Genomic DNA, 18,025 nt, shown 5'->3' on the forward strand with positions numbered 1-18,025 from the left:
ACTTTTCCTGCCAGAACCCAACATATGTATCGCAAAGTTTATCCTGTCGAAAAGCAGGAGGACTTGCAGATGCATTGGGGGCATTCTGACAGGCCATAATTCACTAGCTGGGCATATGTTCAGAATAGGAATTACCGAAGATGATACGTGTCCCTCCTGTGATGACTAAGCGAAATCCACGGATCATTTCCTATGTGAATGCCCCGCCTATGGACGCATCAGGCATCAGATCTTTGGTGCCGATGTCCTCCAATTGCGACGGGTAGCATCACATCCACTAACGGAAATCCTGCGAGTACAATGGGCCAACACGGCCTGCGTGCTCAGAAGCTGTAGCTTCTCCCCCACCATACACAGACACACAGTATATGAAGTAAAAAATATCTGAAAACTGCTATAACTTCCGCATGGAATCAGAATCCAATCACCCGGGATATTTACATATACATATACGATATACTTTATGGTAATCACCCACGCACGTAAAACTGAAATACCGGAAAATCTTACCTCTGCTGATAAGGTTCCTACTTGGATCAAGAACACACAAGACATTTATTTTATCCACGCTGTGCTTATCACAAATTTAGTAACAGTTAATTTTTTTCTCTTTTCAGTGCTTATCAATGACAACAGAATTTGCTAAAGCAACAGTGAATTCACGTCGGAAATGGGCAATATGAAAGCCGATAACTTCTCACAAGCAAAAAGCCTATCCATTCCGGGCATACCGCGAGCCAAACTGTAGTAACACTATCGCTACCACCCCCTCGTCCCCACAAATCCGGTAGCTCAATTATTACTTTAAGGCACACTCCACTACTGGTAACCTGGGGGAGCATGGAGAAAGTAAATTATGTTGCTTCGGTGGGAGCAGACCTTCCTCCTCTATAACTTTTCATTTACGAAGCACCGACATCACAACAGAACCAATCCAATGGAGTTTTACGAGAGTTTCAATGCAAGCAGCAACGCCGTGGATTCCCTGCTCCTGATCCCGAATAGCACGCAGGATGCATTTCGGCGCATAAACGACACCCTCGTCGATACTTCTGATGTGCAAAGACTCTACCCGATTTCGTTGACATGGTCCACTATGTGCCTGGTGATTGTGTTTTGTGTTCTCATTGTCATTACGATAATTGGCAATACCTTAGTGATAATTGCAGTCATCACGACCCGTCGCCTCAGGACTGTGACGAATTGCTTTGTAATGAGTTTAGCGGTTGCCGACCTCCTCGTCGGGATTTTCGTCATGCCACCAGCTGTAGCCTTGGATCTGATAGGTAAGAATTTACACAGAATTGAAATTTCAAAATGATGATGGCTTATTTGTTTTTCAAATGTTGACACCGCACTCAGCCCCATCCACTCATCGTAAGGATCTCCTCAAGAAAGCGCTTGTATGAGCACTTTCTTTTTATCTAACAATTCAACATTTCTCTGCATCCAGGATGTAATTAACTAGACAAAATTGGAATCAGGGGGTACCATATGGTTTCACTGGTGAATACTGAACAATGGGGTTGTTACTTTACGCAACAGCGCATCTGCTACCATTAAATTGCCTCATGACAGACGCGTTCATATGATGGTCCCTGCTACCAGTTTCAATCATTTTATAATATAAAGCGACAAAATTGCCAAAAATCTTGTCGATGGTGACTGCAAGTTGGATTTCGGATAAATAACACAGATCGTAGTAAATTTGAGTTGCATGTGGTGATACGTCATACAGAATATTACTTGGAGATTTTAAGGGGGTCATCCTGTGTGAAGGCCGTATTCTTTTCGCTTTTTTCGCAATTTTTTTTAAGAACTGAACAAAGATACAAATGCGGGTTTCTTTCGAAAAGGGCATGCAAGCTGACATCTGTCAATCCTCGCTCTTTCAATGAAGTCATTTGAGCGTTGTTCTAACCGGTAAGTTCGCGGCGAACAAAATAAACCTAAAATATGGCACCTTACCTGTTCAACACAGTCACTGCCAAATGACCCGGAATATCCGAAAATCACTTTGCCCAAATATTTTCTGGATAAAATTGAGCAGGGGAGTAGGGTAGGTGAATGCGTTTACGCACAGAGTGTTGGAATCCGGCAAAAGCACGCTGGCGGACTACCAACTAAACACCTCCCTGTCATCAGAGAACTAGCCTGGAACCGTTTGACACATTACTTCGAGCTAGCCCTCCCGCTCTTCCGGCTTTGGGAGCCTTCAAGTCAGGGAATTCCTTTCACCAACGGGAGGGGAGGGGAGGAAGGGAGTTGTTAGTTCAGGGAACCCCTTACCGTCCGATCCCTCTGCCGGTCGAGTCCAATCTTCTTCGCAGTAAGAAGAGCCCGAACATAATGCGCAATACGATTCCAGCTGCCAGCGCACTTCAGCATCTCTCTGACAATGTTGTCTGGAGAGAGCTCCCCTGTGTCTGCATAAAGCTGCTGGCGGAGACCGTCCCACCTCTCGCAAGAGAAAAAGGTGTGTTCAGCATCATTCGCCACTCTATTGCAGAACACACAATCAGGAGATCGCGCCTTCCCAACCCTGTGCAGGTAAGACTGAAAACTTCCATGCCCACTTAGAAGTTGGGTAAGAAGTAATCAATCTCACCGTGCTTTCTGTTCAACCATGGGTCTAATTTGTCGATGAACTGCGCAGTCCACTTACCCCTTGGCTCATTTTGCCAAGAAAGTTGTCACTCGTTAAGGGTGCGTTGACGTTCTTCACGGGCAACCACTTCTCTTAAGTTTTCGCCATCACGGCGATAGATAGCTTTGCACTCCTTGGCAAGGAGGGCAACGGGGATCACTCCCGCAATCACCATCACAGTCGGTTCGGAGACGGTGCGATAATCAGACGCCACTCGCAAAGCTCCCCGCCTCTGCACTTGAGCGAGGCGTTTAGGATGCACCTCCTTGTCAAGGGCATCAGCTCATACCTCCGCACCATAGAGAAGGACGGACTGCGTTGCTCCCATGAGGAGACGTCTCCTAGTTGATATCAGGCCGCCCACATTCGCCATTAGTCGACTCAAGGCCGCGACTCCTGCTGCAGCCCTGTCCGCTGCTGCTTTGATTTGCTCGAAGAAGCTCATCTTCGAGTCGAGCATTAAACCAAGGTATTTAATCGCTGGTTTTGACTCTATAGTCAACTCGCCGATCGATATGGGACGCAAGGTCGGGATTCTCCTTCTGGTCAGGATGACTACTTCGGTTTTTTCCAGCGCAAGGTTGAAACCGTGAGCAGTCATCCATCCGCTTACCCGTCGTATCAATATGCCAAGTCTGCTTTGCGCCTGTTCAACAGTGCGTCCGGCAACAAGTGCCGCAACGTCGTCTGCATAACCGACCAGGCGCGACTCGTCGGGCATATCGAGTCTCAGCAGACTATCGTAGGAAGCGTTCCAGAGGTCCGGCCCTAGGATGGATCCCTGCGCTACTCCCGATGTGATTTCCATCCTCCTTTGGCCCTCTAGCGTCTCATAGAACAGGGAGCGGACTTTCAGATAATCCCTCAATATCCGCAAGAGATAGCTTGGCACGTGAAAGGAGTTCTCTAGTGTGCCTAGCATATCTGTCCATCTTACGGAATTGAAAGCATTTCTGACATCAAGCGTTATGAGGAGCACTATCCGTCGAGATCGGCGGCTGTGGCATCTACGACCTTCATAACAGCATCCACTGTAGATTTCCCTGTTCTAAACCCGAACTGCCTTGCGGAGTCCCCGGCAGCACGGATCGCTTCAGCGAGTCTACCCCTGATGAGCTTCTCGAGCACTTTTCCGGCCGTGTCAAGCATACACAACGGTCGGTATGCAGACGGGAGCTCCGGGTCTCCTTTACCCTGATTTTACTGATCAACGTGAGTCTGGCCACTTTCCAGCGACAAGGAAAAATGCCCTCCTTCAAGCACGCGTTGAACGCTTCGAGCAGAAATTCTGGCCGTTGGCGGAACACCAGTTTGTAAACTTCCGCCGGGATGCCATCAGGACCTGGCAACTTCCTGTTTTTCATAGTGAGAACCGCTTCTTCGAGTTCTCCCATTGTGAAAAGGGGGCAATCCACGACGCTTTCCGCGCTATTTACATCAACCTGTACAGGGTGTCTGGGGAACAATGCCCGCACAATGCGGTCCATCTGGGCGGTGCTCCATATGCAGCGCTTCCGCAAAGCCCCCATTTTCCGAGTGACAAGCTTATAGCCAAGTCCCCCCCGGTCATCATTCACCTCATTAACAAGATTTTGCCAGCCGCGAGCTTTGCTTTTATTTATAGCGCTTCGGAGTCTCCTTTTTGCTGATCTATTATATATTGTGCCTTTATGGCACATGCGTACATAGAAGGCTTGTCGCGCCTGGGGCCTCTCCGGGGCATGGAAGGCTCACACGTCGTCGTTATCAAATTCATCACTGAATTTACGACGGTGTCAGCTGCGACACCACCACCCCTCGGAGTGCCCCCCAGCGCGGCTCTACCTGCTTCAAGAGCTTCGACGAACCTTTCGATGTTCACCCTCGCGACATTCCACACGCAGGGGGAACGTCGTGTTGGTGCTCGCCGGCAAGTAGCGTCAAACACTTCGAACGCAATGTACTGATGATCACTTGCCGAGAAGTCTTCTAGGACTCGCCACCCGTCCACCGATGATGTCAGAGATTCCGACGCAAAAGTGATGTCAGGAATGCTTCCTTCACAACCTGGGCGCCGAAACGTTGGCGTGGATCCGGTGTTTAAAATTACTAGCCCGGTTCTCGCCGCCATTTCCAGAATCCGTTTCCCTCTAGAGTCTGATTGAGGTATGCCCCATTTAAGAGCCCTGGCATTAAAATCATCGCCAACCAGGATTCGTCCCTCCGTGCTCGAAACGGCGTCCTCCAGAGCATCAAGCCGGCGCCGAAAGTCCGGAATCGACTCATTGGGCGTCAGGTAAACGCTAAAAAATCCCTAAACACCGGATCCAGGCAAATCCGTCCCCCCGGCAAGAACACGAACGCCGTCCCGAACCCAGATGGCAGCGGTGCCGGATAAGTCGAGATACCATGAGGACTGGTCCTTGTTTCGGTATTGCTCGCTAATCAGCATTAGATCAGCATTTACTTCCGCAGCGAACTGTGGTAGCAACTGGGGAGCGGTTGCACTCCAGTGCAAGTTAATTTGCAAAATGCGGATCATGGCGTTCGCACCCTAGCCCTCTCCAATTCCGCCCTTAAATGCCGGGGGCTGTACACTCCACAGTGATCGCCACTTTCACTTTCGACCGCGTCGAATATTATTTGATAACATTTATGAATAGTATCTTACTTTCGAACATGGTCATTTATATTTAGTTTGATTTGTCTTACGTGGATTAACTTTATTGCAATGAGTAGCTAAAACAACCCGTCGATCTACCCTACCCCCCCCCCCCCCCCACTCTGTGTGCCCCGCCATACGTCTTCCATGGTAGGGCTCATTTCTTTCGCCAAAATGTAGATAGGAATCATGCCTGTCACCACCAATACTGGCTCATCTGATGTGGTTATAAAAGCACTGGAAACAATTAAAGCCATCAGTTGGTAAACCGAGTTCACCTGCTTCCGCCCCTCAGAGTTTGCAAGCGCCTTTACCCACACAGGTGACGAGTAGAGCAGAATGGCTCGATTGTTTCAGCCTACCAATATTTGGCAAAATTTTTACAAGTGTCGCGAAGGCACTGATCGCCTTTTGGCATGCAAATTCTAGGTGCTCCATAAGGCTCAATTTGGTGTCAATTATCACCCCCAGATATTTGATAACCGGCTTTGATATGACCATATATCCACCGAATTCCACTTTTACAGTGTTCTTTCTTCTGCCGTTTGTTATTAAGATCGCTTTCGTTTTCTGGCCTGCCAAGGTTAGCGCGGCCAGGTTTACTAACACGCCAATTGCGCCCACCGTAGAGCGGGCACGCCGGAAAGCAAACTGGCGTTCCGACAAACCATCACTAGTTTCGATGATGGTAGTAATCTATTGTAAATAACTCTCTCCATCATCTTCCCCATTGTATCCAGCAAGCAGATAGGACGATACGATGCTGGGTTTCCAGATGGCATGCCAGCTTTCGGATGCAACACCAACTTTTGCTGTTTCCACTGGACAGGGAATATTCCTACTTTTAGGCACGCCTGGAAGAAAGGTCGGGCCTAACCTTCACTGGCAGCTTCAAAGCTCGGTAGGGGATGCCATATAAACCTTATTGTCACCGATCCTACCACATATTTCCTGCAGCTCCTCCACAGTTACAGGGGGTAATAGTCATATACCTACGATAACAGACATCAAAACGAAAACGCGGTGCAGTGCTCTCATTTGCTGACAGTACCGTCTGCTTCCTGGAAGGAAGGCTTCAGCCTATCGATGGAGATCATGTAAGGCTTGCTGCCGTCCAGAGTGAATTAATGTTCCCCACGCTTGAGGATCTTATAGAGGTCCTCGTATGTCGGCTGCAGCGGCTCTCGGAGTGCATCAGTCCTTACCAGAATGTGGGTATAAACTGCAAGTTTCGCAGGGGTGCAGGTCGCCGACTGCGCGTGACGAGATGACAGAGATGGCTTTAATTTAGGAACGGTCTCTCGAAGTAGACGCAATAATCCGGTCCCTCCAATGCAGTCTATTTTTTTGAGGACTAGGTCACCGAGGAGTCGAAGGTTCTCCTCGTCCACCGGCTCAGCAGGGCTGGCAGTAAACTCTCAGCGGACGGCTGTACTGAGGCCATACAGAACGAAAGGCAAGACCTGCAACCAGGACAGTTCGTCGCGGACCATAATGTTGACCGTTAACCTTTGAATCCCAGGGGCTTGCCGAGCTCCGAGAAGACAGTGGATTCAAATTGCATTCCCTGGTCTGTGACGATGCCGGTAGGAACATTGTAATCCATTCTCGACAGAGGGTCTCGGCACATAACTGTGTTGTTCCAAAGAGTCCGAGGTTGTGGAGTCTAACAGGGACCTATGCTGAATAATCGACCAGCAGCCCATAACGACACAAGAAGTCTGCGCCTAATATAGGGACATTGATATCGGCCAAAATGAAGCACCACGAAAAGATCCCATGCAGGCCAAAACTCACGTCTACTTACCGATAGCCGCAAGTTGCAATAGGTGTGGAGTTTGCTACTTTTAATTTTAGCTGCTTTGGAAATAATTTGGTTGTGCTGTTGACGTGTTGCTGCACTTCGGAAAGATGATGCCGCACCGCCAGCGTTATTTGGAATCGCGTTAAAAATAACTGGAGGTACATTTCATGACTTGATCCACAAACCTACGCTGTACCAGCACACACCTGAGTTCAATGCCGACCGCGGCGCACGACTACCCGAACACCCATTTCTCGAGGTGGCTGCTGAACGAGCTCGAGACCGCTCTCGCGAACGCAGAACATGTACCACCGCCGCAGTGTGGCCACATTGCTTGTTATCGCGGTCAATTGACTTCGAAGTTCCGTCACGTTGGTGGACTCGGGAGACACCTCTGCCACCACGGGTCTTGTATGCACCTCCTATATCTCATCCACAGTCGCGGCCAACAGTTGCTGAAACCACAAGGACTTTAAGAGCTCCACAACGACCTTGTCCCCACCCATCTGCTTCATTTTCGAAGCAACGGTCGGGATATGTGGTCACCAAGCGCAAAATCTGTCAGGAAGTGATTCAGCTAGGTTGCCTCACTTACCAACAGGCGTCTGATGAGCTGGCCCTTCGGCTGGCCGTAGGAGCTCTCGCTTAACAAGTCGGGGACTAGTGCGACGGATTTCTCATCCTGACTGACTAACGTGAGGTCCGAGCTCCATGTCAAGGCAAAGGTCCGTCTGCACAACCCATAAGCTGTGGGAGCTCGTTTCGACTCTAGACTAGACTAGAGTGGCTCCCAGATATTTCACTTCTTCGGAGAGTTGAAGGGTTGTACCTCATCACTGAGAGGCAAAATCCGTCCGGTTTTCTACTTTTTGTTAATAATACGATCGTGGTTTTATTTGGATTAACTGAAAGTCCATGCCTGAGGCACTGCTCTTCTCTGTCAAAATGGAGATGATGCCTTGCAGTTTCCTGATATCATTGAATTTGAATCTGTCTAGGAAAATGGTGACTGTCCCTGAGCACATTCAGACTCTTTTGGTCCAGTTCGAATACCAAGCTGAAACCGTGCACGTTTGTAGATTTGCCCTTCTTGGCATTCATGAAATTTACCGTCCAGTGTCCGAAGTCCATGCCCGGGTTCTGTTCACCCAACACGCGGATGTTGTCCCCTTCCCCTTCCTTCGAAGACCAGGCAATCAGCATCCGACATATCCTGTCCTGCAGAGCTCCGTTTTCACAATAGTTAACTCAGCCTCACCAGTGTACTCCAATTGGAGAAACCCATCATGAAAATCTTGATTGCTAAGTTTTGGCCTCGCTCCAAGCTTGCAAGCTGACTATTTCCCTACCCAATTTTTAAGTGGGCATGGAAGTTTTCAGTCTTACCTGCACAAGATTGGAAAGGCATTGTGTATTTTGCTATGGAGTTGTGGACGACGCCCATCACACTTTTTTTTCTTGTAGAAGGTGGGATGGGGTTCGTCAGCAGCTCTATTTAAACACAGGGGATCTCTCTCCAGACAACATTGTCGAAGAGATGCTGAGGACTGCTGACAGCTGGAACCGTGTTGCCCATTACGTTCGGGCCCTTCTCGTTGCTAAGAAGATAGAACTCGACCGGTGGAGGAGCCGGATGGCAGGGAGTTCCTTGAACTGACAGTTCCCTTCCTCCTCTAAATTCCAGTTGGTGAAAGGAATTCCCTGATTTGAAGGCTCCGCAAGGCGGGAGAGTTCGAAGACTAGCTCGAAGTAACTAACGGTTCCAGGCTAGTTCTCTGACGATGGAGAGGTGTTTATTTGGTAGTCCGACGACGTACCGAATCGGGAGTCCAACACTGTGTGCGTAAATGCATTCATCTACCCTACCCCCCAAAACAAGGCAGCCTCATCAGTGTACTCCAATTGGAGAAACCCATAATGAAAACCTTGATTGCTAAGTGCTTCGTTCCAAGCTACAGAATTTTTTCCCACAGTCCCTCCCGGAGGATGGTAAATTTTCCCTCTGACATTTTGCCATCCTTGAAGAAAATGCCCACGATAGCGTTCAGAAATGAGACTGAAAATTGCACATACGTCCTCTTTCTTCCGGCCTTTGTGTCCATCTTTCTATGAAAAGGACCAGTTTGGTTGAGTTCCTCGTGGCATACCGATACTAATCCCCGAAGGATGCCCAGATATAGGCCCTGATGCGAAGCACAACAAACACAGATGTGTGGGTCTTACGCTCCTTGCGCGTATTTGGCAGAGGCGTCTGGTTTATTCTAACCTTCCGCCGAAAATCTCGCTTTCTTGTGTTCGATTTCTCCGGATATTACCGAATCTCGTTGTGCAGCCATGTCCATGTCCTCATTCCCGACTCGGAGTCTTACTAGGTTGACGGTGTCCGCGTTGCCTGGGTCTGGTTTTTTATATCAACGTTAAACCAGTACCTTTCACGTTATCAGCTTCCTATTCCTGTAAGAATAGGCAGGATTCAGCCTGTAGTCCCCTCCTTAGTGGATGGAACTTCAGTCACTAAGGAGGGAACTACAGGCTGAATCCTGCCGAGCCTTCCCCTTCCGTTTACGAGTAGGTTTTGGCTGGTTTCGCCGTAGGCATTAAATGAAAGCTTTGCTCTCCGCAGGGTGACATGAATATGGTGGAGGAGAGCTCAAAGCGTGCTGAGCCTATTCGTAACGTTTCATCAAACAATTAGATGTTATCGGAGCAGTGGTATTAGGCTCAATGCAGATATGTATACACTACCCCAATTCGTTCAATAAATCGTTTATTCCGACATTAGTCATTTTCATTATCCAAGCAGAGTGGCTTAGAACTCACCGCAATGTTGGTATAATCCTCATGGGGTGCATAGTGCCTCAACCATTCGTTAAACTAAAGGTTAACCATTAGCTACATTTCTGCTACCACCCCTGTTACCCATCCCCTGCATAAAACTCCACACATTCAGTTTGTGTTAAAAACCAATTTCAATTAAAAGCTGATATCGCACAAAATGGAAGCAATATGTATGCAATTGTGGAAACCTGCCTGCAGCTATCCAAGAGTTTTGCTTTAGTTAAAAACCTCATTCCATCATAAATGGCTTCACATTTTCCTCAACCGGGTTGACTTATTTATTCGTCATTGTTCCAAACCAATAGCTGAAAACTAATGAGAAGTTGAATAACAATTTGTGGAAATTTGCAAGTGATTGCATCTAATATGTAAATTATCGAACTCTTTCACTATCTTTTGCTATGTTCGTGGGCAACGGGTAAAAGATTTTCCACCCTGGCGACTACTACATACATATGATCGAGTACGTATTTTTGTAGTATCTAAAATCCTGCATTCAGAGGAATCCATACAATCTAGATTTTTGCATCGTATTCATCCAAGAGTTATAAGGGTGTAAATTTATGGGAACGCAATCTATTAGTATCTTTTATCTGAATATTTTCAGTGGAACCATTATTAATGAGACAATATTCAAGATAACAAACACATTTGTCAAGTGCGTGTAGATATTTCATTGTCACGCGTTTTAGGAGTACTTTGTTGTCTATTGTATTGTATAAAGTGCGGAGCGACGAGGAACGTACATTCATCGCCGAGAATTGTAAGTTGCAAAAGCTTTAGGAACACTATTCAATATAATGGTCGACTTCATTCTCATATAAATCTCATATTTAGATTAGTAAAAGGAATGAAGGTAACTATAAAAATGCAGAGAACAGGCACAGAGATAAATAAAGTATAGTTGGAATTACTTCACTATACTAAATTTTGACGCCTTTCGGTGACAACCCTTTGTTAGCAATAGTGCGACTTCCACCAAAATTGGATCATCCTCAAGGTCACAGCCTACAATGCTGCAAAATTCCGTGGAAGAAATGATCACTTTCGACCCCACGCCCTCCCCACCTTTTGAACAAAAGTCAAAATTAGGAGCGGCTTCGAAAACTACTAACCAAGGCTTCTCGTTTGATATCCCACATGACTAGGAGTAGCCAAATCTTCCATCAGGCAACTCCAGCTGGTGGATTGGGGCAGACCTATTGATAAATATGTGTTTATCCACTTTTCTTTTCTGACCGTGCAAGACAACACATAAACCAACGCCATATTGCTGGCAGTAGCAAGTACCCGGAACACAGGGGAACCCTCAACGCAAATCGCAAATGACGTTGATACTAATCAACCCTAACCATTGCCAGGTGGCCCAGGAAGTACTTTGACAAATCATTCGCCAGACAAACATCGATATGACAAGTGACAAGTGAGCCATATTGAAATTACGGTGGTGCATTTGAGTCAAAGACTAAGCAAGCCTTGCAGCGCTATAGGCTTGCGGAGAACAAACCTTCTAGGAAATAATGGAGCATCTGGAAGATGGATTTGTCTGACAAAATAAAAGAAACCCACATATATACATAACTATTATGTTCCGCCTAGGGCTACCCTTGCCGAAAACGAGTAGCTGCTGACCGCTCTGGTTCTGGATGCAAGAGGACGTTGGCTGAAAATCATAGCAGTGGATTTCAATTCGTCGACTCTAGAATGCGGTACCTGGCAACGAATGTGAGAGAATGTGTTCTGTCCGAAGAATTCGCGGAGCTAAACATAGGACAAGCTAATATTGAGGGCTGTGGGAAGGATGCTTAGAAAATAAAACCACTATAGAAGACGTGAGAAGGAGGAAGTTTTCGCTATAGAGGCTCGGAACCCCAGTACCGACAGCTTTTGGCAATGAGCAAGCGGGCTCCCGTTCTCCCTTCCGATATCCCTCGACGGCAGTGCTTCGGTGGTGAACAACTTGGCCATCATGGCATCTAAAGCTAGAATGGTATTCCGGGACCAGGAAAAGGACCCATTCAGAAGAAATTTGTGAACTTCGAGATCTTCGCCAATGCTAAACATCATAAAAATTTAAACGGAAAGCCAAACGTGAAGGACTATTTAAAAAGTAATATTCCGGTTAGGACTCATGGAGGGCAGAGCCCTGATCCAGGGGAATTACCCTTCACATAGCTTGCTGCAAAACAGTTGTCCATCACAATGTGCACAAGCCACAAAAAAATGGTGAGAGCTATTAGAGTGCTCTAAAATAAATCGCAGCAGAAGGAACGAAACTCCAAGGACAAGTCGAAATCTGCTGCCCAACGGTGTCACAGACGACCCAAGTGGCATTTAATCGTATTGCAATCAACCTGCCACCAAACAAGAGAATGCGCGCAAATAATGTGGAGCCCCTGGGAAATCAGAAGGCGCCTAAGAGGAAAGGCCATACAAATATTTCTGAAAAACTGAACCAAAAGTACCGAAGAGAGGAAGCAGATCTCCCAAATGCGATCTCCAGCAATCGAATCGGAAAAATCCAAGAGGAATAAAAATGGTGGATGGACCAAGGTTATTAATAAAAAGGCGATCACAGATAACCGGACAGCAGTTTCACAGTGGTTTACGGAGTCATTTACAACTTACTTCAAAGAAAGGATTTTCCTGGAAAAGTGGAAGTAACAGAAGCATGTGCTAATCCCGGAGCCAAATCATATTTTCGGTGCTTCTTCGCTTAAGGAGCCTATATGCCTATTTAATGGCATCGGCAAAATTTCCGAACGGATCATCTTCAATAGATGGACCCGAAATCCAAGTAGGAAGAGAGTGGGATGTATAAGAAGATCACATGCCCGGAAGGCACCAATATATACATAGTATAGCCATAAGTTCTGTCAGTTGATACGTATAGCGAGAAATGTTAGACCGCCGAAACTGGTAACACTGGACGCGAAGAGTACCTAACCATACTCCACTTCCGCCAGACTTTCAGGTTCCGACGGTCAGTACCGCGTCAACGACAACACGATGAAGTTCGGTAACAACGAAAAAGAAAATCGCGAACATTGCGTTGCCCCAATGTGGAAATACACCGAAGAAGATTCATAGTTTGTTAAAAAAGCTGCCGGTAAATGAACGATTCGTTTTAAGGACATTACCTCGATACCGCGAAACAGCTGATGTGGTCGGCACGCCGCGGGAGGGGCGCCCGAGCTCCGTACGTCACCTGAATGTCGTGCATGCTCTACGTGAGCGTGTTCGTCGCAATCCTCTCCGCTTTTCAACTCGAAGTATGAGTCGTATTTTACGAAAGTCCTGGGGGGTTTAACGTGGAGGCTTAATTCCACGGTCCTCTTCGGACACGGATTGATTTTGGGACCACAATCAGAGCCCCGCCATGCAAGCACAACGGTCCTGGCTTATACTGAGTGCAGGCTCAGCATTCATACCAGTGGATGCGAGGCCTATCTAACACCTCTGCCGCAACTAAGGGGTACGGCGCCCGAGTTGTAAAACGCAACTCCACGCGTGAGCTCCGAGGAGCTCTGCCCGCGATGTAGGCATAACCACAACCACCATGAAACTCCCACTAGGGGGCCAACCGCAAATAACCGGGCCGAGAGCGCATCCTCCAGGATTTCTCCTGGAGCATATGCTCTCAGAGGGCGCCCCCCCATGGTACCAGATAACCTCCGGTGAGGCTTCGTGGCAGAGCCACTTCAGATGAGTTCCTTGCAGACTCGGGTCTGATCGCCCTCCTCGAGTACGTGGGGACGGAACTCCCCAACGGGTTAACTGGAATCAGCCCGAGGCGGAGAACCGCAACGGAACCTTTAACCAGGTAACTACCGCTCTGCGTACAACACAACACAAAGGACATCACAAGACAACACTAACACCAAACACACAAAACTGGTGGCTGTCCACCACGGCCACTAGGCCATTCGCCCATCAACTGCAAGCGAAGCAGCGTCAAGGAGCTCCCTCCTTCGTCGGAAGGCAGCACTCGCGAATGCATTAGCGCGTTTAAGCGTCCCACTGCTAGCAAGGCACTGGCTAACATCGTAGATACCGTTCAATACGTGAACGCCCATGTCGTCTAGATTGCGGATGTCACTGTACGCTGGACAGACACAGAGAACATGTAACCAGTCCTCCGAGTCAGCCCCACACAAAACACAGCCCTGAGTGGAGGCAAGGTTGCGCTTGAAGAGGAACTCATTCAAGCTACCATGCCCAGTCAGGAGGAAGCCCATCTTTAGCCCGAAGTCCACGACGGAACTTCCTCTGGCAGACACATTCCTAACGTACTTATACGTGACCCGACCTTTCCCACATTCGTTCCATCTAAGCTGCCACTTAGATTATACACTCTCGTTTAACAACTTCTTGACCGCAAGCGCTCCTAACCCCTCCACCTGATTAGCAGCTACTAAATCTTTTTGCAGCAAAGGTACGCCCCTCCTGATTCTGTAGGCCGTGGCACGCCGGACTACCTCCAGATCAAGAGGAGGAACACCCAACAATACCTGCATGGCGTCGGTCGAGACCGTATGACACACAGGAAGACACGCTAACAAAGCCACTCGTTGACAAGCGTAGAGCAGCTGCCTGCCCTTCACCGTCAGCGCCAGATCATACAACATGGGGGACCCATACGCAGAACATGCAAAGAAGAGCCCCACATAAATGGATCTAGCAGCTCTCCTGCTTAGACCCCACTCACGCCTCATCACTCGCCTCAACATTCCCACCATATTAGTCAAGCGTAGCCTGAGCTCGCGCAGGTGCGCGACCAAGCACATGCGTTCCGCGATCATGACTCCCAAGTAGATCACTTTCTGCCGGATCTTTAAAGACCCTCGGATCAACTTGACACAAGGCGAATGACGTAGGATGCTTTTAAGCATCATCCCGACGGTCTTCTCCGTTGAGATCGCGACAGCGACTTTAATGGACCACGCGTTAACGATGCGCATGTATTCGGCAGCCTGCTGCTCGAGCTCAAGGCGACTGTTCCCCTCAACAAGAATGAGGAGATCATCCGCGTATGCAACACATTCAGCCACGGAAGAAAGCTCAACCAACAGTTCGTCCATCATCAGATTCCATATAAATGGACCTGCGATAGATCCCTGCGGGCAGCCGCGCTCAACATTCACCCACACACGCTCGTTGACACCTTGGACGAATGTCTTTCTACCGTGGAAGTAGCTCTTCCACAGAGCCAATTCCCGGCAGTCACACTCCCGAATTTTGGACAACACAGAGGACCAACTTAGGTAGTCAAATGCGCCTTTGAAATCAACAAATATTCCAAGGACGTATTTAGTCGTATTTTACGAGAAGATCTCAGTCTTGGTGCGTACCAGCGGTGCGTTTGCCATATGTTCACGCCAAAACTGAAGGAAATACGGTGAACTCGGTGTGCTGTTCTTCTGGAACGATTTCCCAGTAAAAAATATCGCAAAAATCTATTTTCTCATGAAAAAGTTTTTACCATCGAGAAAAATTTCAACCGACAAAATGATCGAGTATATGCTCACAATTGTTATGAAGTCGAAGAAAATGCTCCACGAGTCCAACGTCGTTACCATCCGACTTCTGTTATGGTATGGTGGGGCGTCTCATATCACAGAGTAACTGATATTCGTCAAAACCAATGCGAGCGTGTATGAAAAGATGTTTGAGGATGTAGTTGAGCTATTGAGTGAATCTCTATTTCTCTATTCGCAGGAAAGCCGTGGTGCTTCCAGCAGGACTCGGCCCCTGCTCACAAAGTCAAGATAATTCAGCAGTGGTTAGCGGCCCATGTTCCTGACTTCATAGCCGCAAATGAATGGGCCTCAGGCAACCCAGATTTGAAACATCTGGACTACAGGCTTTGGGCTAAGTTAGAGGAGACTACCTGTGATCGAACTAATACCGATTTGGAGAGTTTGAAGGCCAGCATCGTGCGTGCAGCTCGAGAAATGCCGCTTCATACCGTGCGTGAAGCGGTCGATGCATGGCCTCACAAACTTCGGGCCTGTATAGCTACTAACGGTGGCAATTTTTTTTCGTGTCCCTTTTCTAATGATGTACTTTTCGATTGATTTTGTTTATTACTTCGTGAGAAATAAAGATTTGTTTGACTGACAGAACTTATGACTATACTATGTATATTGGGCAGACTAACGGGTGGTAAAAATATGATTCGAGAAACATGCCAAAGAAGCGGACCTAGTGGCAAAAAAGCCCACTACGGCATGTCAAGTCTGCAGTTCGAACCCTACGTTTTCTTTCTAATTATAACAGAACGAAATGTTATCTTATTGAGAGTTTCAAATGGGAATTTGTAAGGATATATGAAACTCCTAAATATTGCCGTTTAGAGACCACCTATTATTTGCAGACGGTGCCATAGTCGAGTTGTATTAGCGTCAGCCTCTCGATTTTGTTGCCCGGATTTGAATCCGGATTCGTGATAAATGTTCGCCTTCATCTTTGTAGGCTTGCTTATAACGTGCATTAAATGTGGTGATAATGACGTCGTGGTGTCTCATAAAAAATCAAATAGAAAAAAATTGCCAGACGAAAAAGAGTTGGGTGTGGGTGACCTATACACCATAAAGAAGGGTGTGCATATTTACGTATTTTTTTTTGTGTGTTACCTGAGTACTTGTTAATCAGAATACGAAAATGACAATGGACACATTGAGAGGATTCTGTTACAGACTGTGTTATGCATTAAATTCTGAAAAGTACTGTTCATCTGGATTTCGTCCACTTATGAGCTATTTTGTGACAACATGAATCCCATGAGATTTCCCTTCTAATGTTCGAGATATGTTTATCAAATGGCCAATCCTAATTATAGATATGTCCCAGCACTAAGGAAGAAGGGGAGCGTCCTTCAACTTGAGATATTTCGGGGCCATCTTCAATCAAATGCTGGGAATGCACCATATTTACCAAAAGGATCTGCACTGCGTTTTATTTCAGTATGCATTAGGTTAACATTTCTCGATATGCTTTCAAGGGCGAGGTCCACGAAATCTCTCAGAAATTCTTGGATGCAGTAATTCTATAAATTGGAATCCGGGGGACATCCGTGTCCACTATCTAGGCATAGCGCATTACATTCGGAACTCCCTTGGTGCCAGTAATCAATATAGAGATTGATAGTATTTCTCGTGTGTATTAACAAGCACCGGAAACAAATATCTCCTATGATAATTTAAAGGAGGCTAATGTTTTCACTAATCGAAAAACTTACTCGAATCCGCATTAATTTCTATTCAATTAGAACCTCGGCATAAATATTAACTCAAGAAAGCTGTGAACAACGATAGAGATGTGCAAGCAAACTACAAGGAAGTCGTTTATTTTACGTAGAAACATTGCTGAACTTATGCGGAGTTGGGAAGTATTCTGTTTGTCCCTTAAATACAATTCGGCATCCTAATCAGCACTATAGAAAGTTTTAGCATTATTTTGGCAAATTTGTAGCAACTCTGCTCGTGAATAACGAGATTCTGTTCAACTTGGCATTGATTCAGGGGAATATTTTCCTATTGGGTGGGTAATGTTACATATGTATATTATGTATGCATTATATAAGGTATGGAGCTGGAGTTATCCGAGCGCATCGTTTATTTTGAGGATTTCTTTAATTGGATCATTCATTATAAACCAAACAATTCTGCAGGGATCCATGCACGAGATCCTTCCATTTGATCCAGAAATCATGAAATGAGAACATCGCCTCCTTCTACATGTTGTTATAATTGAACCAGCTCCATTTCTTCTATCTTATATAATTCGACAGTAATGAGTATCTAAACCTCAGTGGAAAATATTGCTAATGGCTGCTATTATATTATTTTTTTCCAATCCAGTTTGGTGAGGAAACAAGGAATCTAGTTTTGTTATCATAGCAAGCTGACTCCGCTCAATATTGATTGAAAAAATCCAGTCATACAATATTGCTATCAGTTGCAGATGATATATTGCTATAAAATCTGAGAGATCTATTTGAAAAGTAGCTTACTGGAACCAATGAGTGTTGTAGGAGAAAGCAGATTGCTTAGAGAAGCCTTTTTACAGAATATTTTAGAACATGGAAAAAACG

The 18,025-nt window shown here is 46.6% G+C and overlaps 1 protein-coding gene across 7 annotated transcripts in view; it reads left to right on the forward strand.

Annotated features, from left to right (window-relative positions):
* The window catches only part of LOC119659037 (5-hydroxytryptamine receptor 1D), a 384,779-nt gene that overhangs the window by 347,006 nt on the left and 19,748 nt on the right, over positions 1–18,025 (forward strand). For all 7 annotated transcript variants that reach the window (XM_038066937.1, XM_038066934.1, XM_038066936.1 and 4 more), the window contains one exon: positions 618–1,286. In XM_038066937.1, the coding sequence (XP_037922865.1) occupies positions 857–1,286 (430 nt within the window). In that variant the 5' untranslated portion in view covers positions 618–856. The remainder of the gene's footprint in view (positions 1–617; positions 1,287–18,025) is intronic.

This window comes from Hermetia illucens, chromosome 6, assembly GCF_905115235.1.
Source record: "Hermetia illucens chromosome 6, iHerIll2.2.curated.20191125, whole genome shotgun sequence".
Taxonomy (NCBI): Eukaryota; Metazoa; Arthropoda; class Insecta; order Diptera; family Stratiomyidae; genus Hermetia; species Hermetia illucens.